This window comes from Hyperolius riggenbachi, chromosome 7, assembly GCF_040937935.1.
Source record: "Hyperolius riggenbachi isolate aHypRig1 chromosome 7, aHypRig1.pri, whole genome shotgun sequence".
In the NCBI taxonomy this organism is placed as follows: domain Eukaryota; kingdom Metazoa; phylum Chordata; class Amphibia; order Anura; family Hyperoliidae; genus Hyperolius; species Hyperolius riggenbachi.
Window position 1 is genome coordinate 237,350,007 of NC_090652.1, and position 13,319 is coordinate 237,363,325.

The 13,319-nt window shown below is 47.2% G+C and overlaps 1 protein-coding gene across 2 annotated transcripts in view; it reads left to right on the top strand.

Annotated features, from left to right (window-relative positions):
* Positions 1 to 13,319, top strand: part of PDE1A (phosphodiesterase 1A) — a 355,852-nt gene that overhangs the window by 286,568 nt on the left and 55,965 nt on the right. For both annotated transcript variants that reach the window (XM_068246998.1, XM_068246999.1), the window contains exon 2: positions 10,841 to 10,954. In XM_068246998.1, the coding sequence (XP_068103099.1) occupies positions 10,841 to 10,954 (114 nt within the window). The remainder of the gene's footprint in view (positions 1 to 10,840; positions 10,955 to 13,319) is intronic.

A 13,319-nucleotide genomic window follows, 5' to 3' on the forward strand; every position in this document is an offset into this window, starting at 1 on the left:
GGTATGGACAATGTGGACAGAGACCCAGATTTTGTTTGTGAACGAGAACATCGCCGTCGTAGCAGCAGCACAGATGAGTCTGTTGAAGAACACACTGCTGCACGAGTTCGCCTTGTGCCACAAGGTAGGCGGCGCGCAATTTCAGGCACCACAAGCGTGGAAGTTCAAGTGAGAGGCAAAAGAGGAGCAAACAGAAATCGCCAGCAAGGAGGCAGGTGCTCCAAAGTCTGGGCTTTCTTTGAAGACTGCACTGAGGATGTTACCATGGCGATTTGCAAGGTGTGCAAGACCCGCCTGAGCAGGGGGAAAAATATTAACAACCTCTCCACCACCAGCATGAGCCGTCACATGCTATCCAAACATCCCACTCTTTGGGCAAACGCGTCAGGACAGGGTACCAGAAACAACACTGCCTCCCTTGGGTTCACCAGACCCGCCTCAGCAGCAGCAGTAGCCCAGCCATTGCGTGGTTCACAACATTCACAAACATCAGACGACGCTGACACTGTCACTTTCCGGAGTAGTGCTCTTGAGGTCTCCCAGTGTTCATCAAACACAACAACCAACAGCCCTTCCGTGTGCAGCGCTACGGTTCAGTTGTCTGTGTCGGAGATGTTTGAGCGCAAGAGGAAATTGCCAGCAAATGACCCCCGGGCCGTGGCAGTAACAGCCAGCATAGCCAAGCTTCTGGCCTGCGAAATGCTGCCATATCGATTGGTGGAGACAAACAGCTTCAAGGGCATGATGTCAGTGGCCATCCCACGTTACGTGGTTCCCAGCCGCTACCACTTTGCACGCTCTGCAGTGCCTGAGTTGCATGAGCACGTGGTCAGCAAAATAACCCGAAGCTTGAAGAATGCCGTTGCCTGCAAGGTTCACCTCACCACTGACACCTGGACGAGTGCGTTCGGCCAGGGTCGATACATCTCCCTTACCGCGCACTGGGTGAACCTTGTGGAGCCTGGCAGCGATTCCTCACCTGCTACGGCACGGGTGTTGCCCACGCCACAAACAGCTGCACCGCCGTCCCTCCCACTGGATAACAACAGCAGCACCTACCTCTCTGACTCCTTCTCCTCCAACGCATCTCAAAGCTGTACCTCATCCGGAAACGCTAACCCAGCAGCAGTAGGATCGTGGAAGCAGTGCAGCACAGCTGTTGGCATGCGTCAGCAAGCGTTGCTGAAGCTAATCTGCCTTGGGGATAAGCAGCACACAGGGGAGGAAATTTGGAGGGGAATAAAGGAACAGACGGATTTGTGGCTGGCACCGCTGGACCTGAAACCGGGCATGGTTGTGTGTGATAATGGGAGTAATCTCATTCGCGCTTTAAGGTTGGCTAAGCTGACACACATCCCTTGCCTGGCGCACGTGATGAACCTAGTAGTTCAGCGGTTCCTGAGGACATACCCAGGCGTGCCCGATCTGCTGTTGAAGGTGCGTCGAGTGTCCAAACATTGTAGAAATTCCAGTACTGCTTCGGGGGCACTCGCCAAGATGCAGGAGCGCTTCAATCTCCCCCACCATCGCTTGCTGTGTGATGTCCCTACACGCTGGAATTCTACGCTGCACATGCTAGCCCGCTTTTGCGAGCAGAAGAGTGCAGTGGTCCAGTACATGACGGCGCAGTACCGAGGCGCATCCGGCCAGCTGCCAAGCTTCTGTGGATCCGATTGGGCCAACATGTTGGACCTCTGCCAAGTCCTCCAAAATTTTGAGCAATCCACGTTGCTTGTGAGCAGTGACAACTCTTCAGTCAGCATTACCATACCACTGCTGTGTTTACTGAAGAGGTCGATGTTAAAAATCAAGGAAACAGCTGTCATGATGCAACTGGGGGAATCTGAAGGAGAAAACGATCAGCGTGATGGTACCAACATCAGGCCATCCGCCTCAGGGAACGCTGGCCCCAGCAGCTATGACGAAGAAGAGGAGGAGGAACAGCTGGAGTTGGAGCAGGAATTTCATGCCACCACTGACGAGGGCCAGAGCGGTGCACGTTGGACTTCCACAATTCAACGCGAATGGTCAGCAGAAGCAGACCAGGAGGAAGGTGACGACTATGATGCATCACAACAACTATCACAACGCTCACAAGAGGATGATGAGGATTCTGGTAGGACTCTGGCACACATGGCTCAATTCATGCTAGACTGCATTGAACGTGACCCACGCATTGTGCGCATTCTGGACAACACCAATTACTGGGTTTATACCCTTCTGGATCCACGGTACAAACACAATGTTCCAAAACTGCTTGAAGAAAGAGTCAGACAGCAGGTCAAAATGGAAGAATACCAGCAGGCCCTTGTGGAGACTTTAGAGAGGAGATTGACATCCTCCCCCTCCTCTAGCCAGTTGTACGCAGACAGACTGACTTCCGCAAACCCAGGACGACCAGGAGGGCAGCAAACAACGCAAGCCGCAGCTAGTACCCAAAAGGGAATGGTATCGGCAGTGTCCTTGGAGTGGGAAAATTTTCTGACACCCATGCAGCCGCAGCCCACTGAACAGCAAGCGTGCAGATCCACCTCCAACACCGATCGCCTGGAGAAGATGGTCAAGGACTACATGTCAGATGGCGTAGCTGTGTCGAACCATCCATCTGCACCCTTCAACTATTGGGTATCGAAGCTAGACACCTGGCACGAACTGGCAATGTACGCAATAGAGGTGCTGGCTTGCCCGGCAGCCAGCGTTATGTCGGAACGCTGTTTCAGTGCTGCCGGAGGCATCGTCACAGATCGGCGTATCCGCCTCTCTACAGAAAATGCAGACCGTCTGACTCAAATTAAAATGAATCAATCCTGGATTGGAAATGACTACGCAACACTCCAGGACCCCAACCAAGTAACATGACCAATGAACATCTGGGATGGTGTTGCGTTTCCGGGCCCTGTTTATTGAACCTCTCATCTGTATTACATTTATGACTGCATGGCGGCAAAAAGCATTGCTGCTATATCCGCACGCTTTTTGTCCACATGCAAGGCCTGGGTTGTTGTGTCTCACAAAGCGTGGCCTTCTCCTCCTGCGCCTGCTCCTGTTCCATCACGTCTGCTGCTGCTGGGTTAGCGTTGCCGCGTGGTCCCTGTTTATTGAACCACTTATCTTTATTACATTTATGACTGCATGGCGGTACAAAGCATGCTATCCGCACGCTTCTTGCCCTCATGCAAGGCCTGGGTTGTTGTGTCTCACAAAGCGTGGCCTTCTCCTCCTGCGCCTGCTCCTGTTCCATCACGTCTGCTGCTGCTGGGTTAGCGTTGCCGCGTGGTCCCTGTTTATTGAACCACTTATCTTTATTACATTTATGACTGCATGGCGGTACAAAGCATGCTATCCGCACGCTTCTTGCCCTCATGCAAGGCCTGGGTTGTTGTGTCTCACAAAGCGTGGCCTTCTCCTCCTGCGCCTCCTCCTGTTCCATCACGTCTGCTGCTGCTGGGTTAGCGTTGCCGCGTGGTCCCTGTTTATTGAACCACTTATCTTTATTACATTTATGACTGCATGGCGGTACAAAGCCTGCTATCCGCACGCTTCTTGCCCTCATGCAAGGCCGGGGTTGTTGTGTCTCACAAAGCGTGGCCTTCTTCTCCTCCTGCGCCACCCTCCTCCTGTTCCATCACGTGTGCTGCTGCTGGGTTAGCGTTGCCGCGTGGTCCCTGTTTATTGAACCACTTATCTTTATTACATTTATGACTGCATGGCGGTACAAAGCATGCTATCCGCACGCTTCTTGCCCTCATGCAAGGCCTGGGTTGTTGTGTCTCACAAAGCGTGGCCTTCTCCTCCTGCGCCTCCTCCTGTTCCATCACGTCTGCTGCTGCTGGGTTAGCGTTGCCGCGTGGTCCCTGTTTATTGAACCACTTATCTTTATTACATTTATGACTGCATGGCGGTACAAAGCCTGCTATCCGCACGCTTCTTGCCCTCATGCAAGGCCGGGGTTGTTGTGTCTCACAAAGCGTGGCCTTCTTCTCCTCCTGCGCCACCCTCCTCCTGTTCCATCACGTGTGCTGCTGCTGGGTTAGCGTTACCGGTCCCTTTTCCTGGAACCTCTTATATGTATTACATTTATGACTGCATGCCGACAAAAAGCATGTTACCTGTGCAAAGAAAACAGACATTTCCCGCATTTAAAAGACAGTTTTCCCTTTGAAACTTTAAAATCGATTTTCTCAAAAACTATAAGCTCTTTTTGCTAAATTTTTTTTTCCTCTTGTACCCACTCCCAAGGTGCACATACCCTGTAAATTTGGGGTATGTAGCATGTAAGGAGGCTTTACAAAGCACAAAAGTTCGGGTCCCCATTGACTTCCATTATGTTCGGAGTTCGGGTCGAACACCCGAACATCGCGGCCATGTTCGGCCTGTTCGGCCCGAACCCGAACATCTAGATGTTCGCCCAACACTACTCCTGACATCTCACCTGGAATAACTGCACGCCGCGCACACTCTGGCAGCTGCCATGATACTACTTTTGCAGGGACTTTTAGCAATAAATGTTCAACTCCATATGTGGCTGCAAGGATCTCAGGCAATAATTATGTCTCTGTGTGGAACTTAGCTAAGCGGCGGGGTAAGGGGATAGAGTTAAATGTATACGTGATGTGTATATCTGTATTACCACAGTGGCATTTGCCTCATGTCAAGGTTGTTATCTCTGTTGAAATGCTAATGCCATCTCATAATTTACAGCAGACCCAGACTGCTACAGTCTCCTTTATCAAATTCATCCTTGGCCTTTTATCTACAGCTGAAATCAGTTGTATTCATAAAAAATAATTACAGCTTAAACAAGTGCTAGTGTTAAGATAATTATTTGGAAAGATGTAATAACATTCCACCTAATGAAGGCACCATGGTAAGACAGCACAGGCTTACACTGTATGGAGCAGTGGGCCACACAACCTCCCACATGGTGTCAAAATGGCACATACAATAATGAACGTATAACAGTAGAGGCCCACACTATATCACAACAGGATACCTACTATTTCCTTTATGGGAAGAGGGTGCACACACAGTGCTTACCTCTTCAATGCTTAGGGTTGTACTTTTCTTTTTTCTCTACTCTTCTCTCACCCTCTCCTCCTGCCAGTGGCGTAGCTAAGGAGCTATGGGCCCCGGTGCAAGTTTTACATGGGGCCCCCCAAGCACTCTATACATAACAATTGATACAGCGCACCAAAACTTGCCAAGGACAACCACAGTGTCAGAGGTGCAAGAAGGGGATAGGAAACAGTTTGTTAATGATTACTACTATTCAACACATCTATAGAAGTGAATATTACCAGAACAGGACCAATAGACAGTTAATACTGGGGTTTAGGGAGGGTCCCTTGTGGCCCCTCTTGTCTATGGGTGTGTTTGGTCATTTTCCCCAAAAAATAATAATACAAAAATACTGGATGATATCACAAGGAAAACAACACCTAGCAGGAGGGTGATTGATACAACGTGTGGAAGGAGGTTTCCCAAGGTGTATCCAGCTCTTGTTATTTAGAGTAAATAAACAGTTGCAGCAAACACCATGGACTTGGAGCGCCTGGTTTCCGAAACAGGTGCTCCAAGTCCATTGTGTTTGTTGCAACAGACACTAATATATTGACCTGAGGAAGTGGGTAACACCCACAAAACACGTCCTAATTTGTGTCTCATAACAATATCTTTCATAAGTCACTCCTTATCTGAGGTAAGACTGTTTATCTACTCTAAATTGGTTACCCCCCGAGTGGGGTTGCTTCAGTGCCTGCTCTTTGCCACTCAGCGCCTGACTTGGGTGCCACCATAGACCGTAATGTTTATTATGGGTATTGCGGCACAGGTGAAAAAACACTATGGGCCTGTTTCCACTATCGCGGAAATCGCCACGATTCCGCAGAGTTTACCCGCACATGAATCGAACGGGGAAACTCTGCCATAGGGGAGAATGGCGCCGCCAGCCGAATCGCTTGCGGTAGCGATTCGGCCGGAACCCCCCACAGAATTTGCTGTGGAGGCTGTGATTCCCATAGCCGTGCATGGCACGGCTCATGGGATTCGCCTGCGATCCCGCTCACCCGCTCAGTGCCGGCGTGCTTCTCGCAGACGCACGATGCACAAGTGGAAATGAGGCCTAATGCACTGTAATTAGGGAGTAATACCCGGAGCCCAAATTATGCCCCTAAAGGAGTGGGCTGGGTAATTAGTAGGAGAATATATTTGTTATATTCCCTACATTACCTTGCTCAGGGAGAGCCATCCCTTGGCTTCTAACTTATGCCCAGAAAGCAGCCGCCGGGTACATACAGTGCGTACTTTCTCCTCCATACTATTGTACCATAGTAACAGGGCACACACATATATGGAGGAGGACAATAATGGTTATATAACATAAGCATGCACTATTTTTACCATGACAACACAATAGCAAGGGGACAAACTTATGCAATTTATAGATAATAATGATGAGCTTATAACAAAAGTTCACATTATTTCTTCTATCACAGCACCATAGCAAGAGGACATACACATATTCTGTATGGATAACAGTAATGAGAGTATAATCGGGGTCACACTATTTTTTAAGGACAGCAGCAAAATAAGAGGGCGTTTAGATATATCAAAAACAATAAAGAACATTGAATAGTGGCCTGCGCTGTTTCTTGCATGACAACAGCACAGCAAGGGGACTAAAAAATAGTGATGATTGTAATGTGCTAATAATGATTACGCATAATTTCACAAAACTTTTTGCAATTAAGGCTTACGTAATTACAATTTGGACATTCAACTAATGTTGTGTAAGCCATTCGTAAATTCACGTAATTTTGTGACAATTTTAGGAGTCAATAGCAAAGCCCCCATACATGCTATTGTCACCCAAATTGCTACTTATATTAACCACTTGCCGATCGCCCACTGCACATTGGCGGCGGCAAAGTGGCAGCCCCAGGACCACGTAACGCACATTGGCATTGGGTCCTGGGACTCTTCCGGGCCGGCGCGCATCCGCTGGCATTAGGCTCCGCCCACCAGCGACGACATCCCACCGGTCATACGGAAGCGCCGGCGGGATGTTAACCCCCGATCTGCCGCATACAAAGCGTATTATACAGGCTGCCTCCTGCCCTGGTGGTCCCAGCGTCCGAGGGACCACCAGGGCAGGCTGCAGCCACCCTAGTCTACACCCAAACACTGATCTGCCCCTCCCTGCCCCCTGATCACCCACAGCACCCCTCAGACCCCCCCCCCCCCTGCCCACCCCCCAGACCACTGTTTGCACCCAATCACCCCCCTAATCACCCATCAATCACTCCCTGTCACTATCTGTCAACGCTATTTTTTTTAGTCCCTAAACTGCCCCCTGGGGACTCCTGATCACCCCCCACCCCTCATATTCTCCCCAGACCCCCCCCAGACCCCCCCCCCCTGTGTACTGTATGCATCTATCCCCCCTGATCACCTGTCAATCACCTGTCAATCACCCATCAATCACCCCCTGTCACTACCACCCATCAATCAGCCCCTAACCTGCCCCTTGCGGGCAATCTGATCACCCACCCACACCATTAGATCGCCTGTAGACCCGACGTCAGATCACCTCCCAAGTGCACTGTTTACATCTGTTCTCTCCTCTAAACACCCACTAATTACCCATCAATCACCCCCTATCACCACCTGTCACTGTTACCCATCAGATTAGACCCTAATCTGCCCCTTGCGGGCACCCAATCACCCGCCCACACGCTCAGATTGCCCTCAGACCCCCCCTTATCAATTCGCCAGTGCATTATTTACATCTGTTCTTCCCTGTAATAACCCACTGATCACCTGTCGATCACCTATCAATCACCCCTGTCACTGCCACCCATTAATTACCCCCCTGTCACTGCCACTCATCAATCAGCCCCTAACCTGCCCCTTGCGGTCAATCTGATCACCCACCCACACCATTAGATCGCCTGCAGACCCGACGTCAGATCACCTCCCAAGTGCATTGTTTACATCTGTTCTCTCCTCCAAACACCCACTAATTACCCATCAATCACCCCCTGTCACCACCTGTCACTGCTACCCATCAGATTAGACCCCTATCTGCCCCTAGGGCACCCAATCACCCACCCACACCCTCAGAACGCCCTCAGACCCCAGCCCTGATCACCTCGCCAGTGCATTGCTTGCATCTATTCCCCCCACTAATTACACCTTGAGACACCCATCAATCACCTCCTGTCACCACCTGTCACAAGTAAGCGGAAAATGACACTTTGTGAAAAAAAATTCAAATCAATTTCCGCTTACTTGTGACAAAAAATAAAATCTTCTATGAACTCACCATACTCCTAACGGAATACCTTGGGGTATCTTCTTTCTAAAATGGGGTCATTTGTGGGGTTCCTATACTGCCCTGGCATTTTAGGGGCCCTAAACCATGAGGAGTAGTCTTGAAACCAAATGTCGCAAAATGACCTGTGAAATCCTAAAGGTACTCATTGGACTTTGGGCCCCTTAGCGCAGTTAGGGTGCAAAAAAGTGCCACACATGTGGTATCGCCGTACTCAGGAGAAGTAGTATAATGTGTTTTGGGGTGTATTTTTACACATACCCATGCTGAGTGGGAGAAATCTCTCTGTAAATGGACAATTGTGTGTAAAAAAAATCAAAAAATTGTCATTTACAGAGATATTTCTCCCACCAGCATGGGTAAGTGTAAAAATACACCCCAAAACACATTATACTACTTCTCCTGAGTACGGCAATACCACATGTGTGGCACTTTTTTGCAGCCTAACTGCGCTAAGGGGCCCAAAGTCCAATGAGCACCTTTAGGCTTTACAGGGGTGCTTACAATTAGGCACCCCCCAAAATGCCAGGACAGTGAACACACCCCACAAATGACCCCATTTTGGAAAGTAGACACTTCAAGGTATTCAGAGAGGAGAGTAGTGAGTCCGTGGCAGATTTCATTTTTTTTGTTGCAAGTTAGAAGAAATGGAAACTTTTTTGTTCTTTTTTTTTCTTTTTTTTTGTCACAAAGTGTCATTTTCCGCTAACTTGTGACAAAAAATAAAATCTTCTATGAACTCACCATGCCTCTCAGTAAATACTTTGGAATGTCTTCTTTCCAAAATAGGGTCATTTGGGGGGTATTTATACTATCCTGGAATTGTAGCACCTCATGAAACATGACAGGTGCTCAGAAAAGTCGGAGATGCTTCAAAATGGGAAAATTCACTTTTTGCACCATAGTTTGTAAACGCTATAACTTTTACCCAAACCAATAAATATACACTGAATGTTTTGTTTTTTTTATCAAAGACATGTAGCAGAATAACTTTCATGTTCAAATGTATAGGAAATTTTACTTTATTTGAAAAATGTCAGCACAGAAAGTTAACCAGCTGGGCGGTATGGACGAGCTCAGCTCGTCCATCACCGCCGGAGGCTGCCGCTCAGGCCCTGCTGGGGCGATTTGCATCAAATAAAGAGCAGCACAAGCAGCCGGCACTTTGCCAGCTGCGTGTGCTGCCCGATCGCCGCCGCTCTGCGGCGATCCGCCGCGAGCAGCGGCGAAAGAGGGTCCCCCCAGCTGCCTGAGCCTAGCGTAGCCGGAACAAAAAGTTCCGGCCAGCGCTAAGGGCTGGATCGGAGGCGGCAGATGTCAGGACGTCGGCTGACGTCCATGACGTCACTCCGCTCGTCGCTATGGCGACGATCTAAGCAAAACAAGGAAGGCCGCTCATTGCGGCCTTCCTTGTTTATTCTGGGCGCCGGAGGCAATCGGAAGAACGCCTCCGGAGCGCCCTCTAGTGGGCTTTCATGCAGCCAACTTTCAGTTGGCTGCATGAAATAGTTTTTTTTTTATTCAAAAAAACCCCTCCCGCAGCCACCCTGGCGATTTAATCAGAACGCCAGGGTGGTTAAGAAAGTCATTTTTTTTGACAAAATTCATGTCTTTTTTGATGAATAAATAATAAAAACTAAAAATCGCAGCAGCAATCAAATAGCACCAAAAGAAAGCTGTATTAGTGACAAGAAAAGGAGGTAAAATTCATTTAGGTGGTAGGTTGTATGACCGAGCAATAAACCGTTAAAGCTGCAGTGGTCTGAATGGAAAAAAAGGCTCTGGTCCTTAAGGGGTTTTATGACTGCAGTCCTTAAGTGGTTAAGGGGAAGGGGAAGGGTGGGAACAAGACAAAAAAGACCTTGTAGTTTTGGAGGAAATTGATTTTAAAAATGCAAAGGAAAAATGCTTTTTAATCATTTTTCCTTTGCATTTTCTCAAAAACTTTTTCTTTTTGAAAAAAAAATTGTTTGCCTTATTCCCACTATTCTCCTTAACATGAGGACTTTGCTATGTGCTAAAGTCGGCACGAAATTGGCAAAAATTACGATTCCTGATTACGTTAACAAATTAAATTAGTTACGCTTTTACCTGAAATTTTGCATTATAATTTCCCATAATATTTATGAGTTATGATGCGAAATTACAATTATCACTACTACTTGTTTTATATTGACCTGCAGTCTTAGTTCACTGCTCAGTTCCAGAAACATTTTTTGTTAGTTTCAAATGGAATGGAGAAGGGCTACAACCTATCCCAGGTTGATAATACTATCTGTGTCCCTGTTCTGGAAATTTTCTTTTACTTACTGTCCCTGAGATATATGTGGTGTTAATGAAAACCCTGGTGGCCCAAAGGATGGAAAATAAAGGAAAAAATGCAAAACTGATGGGTTCTAAGTCTTCTTCACTGTACAAAATTATTCAATGTTAACATGGTTTAAAAAATGATGTACTTGATACAGTGCAAAGGTTTCATAATAACACTCTTTGTTTTATCTTCTGCAGATTGCGATGTTTGGTGAAACAGCTTGAGAAGGGAGATATCAATGTGTCCGACCTGAAGAATAATATTGAATATGCAGCATCAGTATTGGAGGCAGTTTACATTGATGAAACCAGGTACATGCACTTTTCATACTTGTTGATGTTCATTTGGGAATGAATGTACCTATGGCATCAGCATACATAAGAAACATCACAATGCGCATGTGTGAGGTATGGCACTAAAATGACAATGCTGTGATACACTCTACTGCTTTCCGAGTACTGAGTTCTGTGTACACATTGCATACATTTCATGAAAACGGACGGCGTGGGGTTCCCTCCTTCCAAGCCTCTATAACTCCTTAAACTCAGAATGCAGAACAGGGTACCGCAGCAAAGTTGAAAAGGGGGATGGACCCGGGCAATCCAGAAACCGAAGGTAACACAAAAGAGAAAAACAGGACCCAATAGGGAAATACCGTATATACTCAGATACAAGTCGACCTCATGTATAAGTCGACCCCAATATTTGAGGCTCTTAAACTGGAAATTATTAATTACTCAAATATAAGTCTGTACAGCAAAGTGTGGCCCCTTTGTCCCCCTGGCTGTGTGGCCCCTCTAGTAGTGTGGCCTCTGTGTCCCATTGGCTGTGTGGCTTCTGCTGTGTGGCCCCTGGCTGTATGGCTCCTGTGTCCCCCTGGCTGTGTGGCCCCTGTGTACCCCTGCTTGTGTAGTCACTTGTGGGCAATAGCTATCCAGTCTCTCCTTCCCAGCAGTGTAAAGCAGGCAGCTTGCTGAAAAGCCCTCCTCCCTCCCACCACCACGCAAAGAGGCCTCTTCCATCTACCTCTTCCCCCTCTGTGTGATCACTGAAGCAGAAGCCATCATTCACTGAGCTATCCCAGCGCAGCTTTCTCTATTCTCCCTGTATTCATGCTGGGCTGTGTGTGTGCAGGAGTATCAATGTCATGTGATGCATTGATACATGAAGTCACATGACATCGGGAGCCGTAGCTGTGAGCTCCTGCACACACAGCCCAGCGTGAATACAGGGAGAAGAGAGTGAGCGGTGCTCGGATGGAGTGAATGAAAGCTTCCACTTTAGCGATTACACAGGGGTGGGAGAGATAGAGACAAGAGGCCCCTTTGCGTGGTGGTGGGAGGGAGGGGGATTTTCAGTAAGCTATCTGCTTTGATTGCAAGAAAGGGGAGAGAAAGAGGTGCCTCCCCCTTTCCTGGCTATAAGTGGGAAAATTTTGTACTATTTCGAATATAAGGCAAACCCCCCCCACCACCACCACCACCACTTTTATACTTTGAGTTAGTTCAAAATTTCTCGACTTATAGCCGAGTATATACGGTATGTCAAAATATTGGGTAATGATCTGCGTAGGGAGTTATACTCACACTTTTCAGGTTGCAAGCAGATTGCAACCACCAATCAAGCATATGGTGGAATTCCCACCATCGCTCGAGTATGAGAAAGTCCTCACAGGTCGCACTTCTGGTTATAAGCCAAGTTCCTAAGAGGAGACCGAGCTGATAAAAACAACAAACTCCAATGGAGTTGTAAATTATTATGGGAAGAGGGTGGAGGCCCCCAAAAATATAAATCAATTAAAAACAGCTTAAAATGGAGATGCAGGGGTGAGACTCACCTCTCCTGAAGAAAAAAAGCGACTTGACTTAAAGAAGATGTTTTATTTATACCAAAAAAACAAGGGCATTACAACACATTTCGCAGGCTTTATCTGCTTCCTCACGTCATTGATACCCAAAAGCAAGTAACAAATGATTGAGTAGAGAATGACACGAACGCCTCCAAGAGTCTCCAAGAGGTGCTCTTATCATTCTCTACTCAACCATTGGGTACTTGCTTTTGGGTATCATTGATCTGAGGAAGCAGGTAAAGCCCATGAAATGTATTGTCATAACCTTGTTTTTTTTGGTGTAAATAAGTCATCTAGTTTAAATTAAGTTGCCATTTGCTCTTTCCTTCAAGAGAGGTGAGTTTCAACACTGCATCTACATTTTAAGCTGTTTTTAATTGTTTTATATTGTTGGGCGCCTCCACCCTCTTCCCACTGCAGCACAGTGTCATTTTACCCAGTTTAAAAACATTTTAAATACATGTTCTCAAAAACTACACATCTTTTCAGAAATGTTTTTCTACCATGTTCCTACTGACCTCTCTAAAATACGTGGCAAATTTGGTGATGATAGCATGTACAGGGACTTTGCTATTAACCTCCCTGGCGTTCAATGATCCAATTAATTTTCGTAACTTACCAAAATGTGTCAAGCAGGGGTCTAATAAACATTTTGAGTATAATAAAAGCTTGACAACACAAAATCAAAACTAAATTTCAAAATTACTTCACAAAATCTCTGATCATTTACACTTCTGAGCTGCAGCTGCTCTGTCTGCACAAATACAAATGTAAAGGTAGCCATATATCAGGTGATAATGGGCATTTTTGACCAAGAGACAAATCTT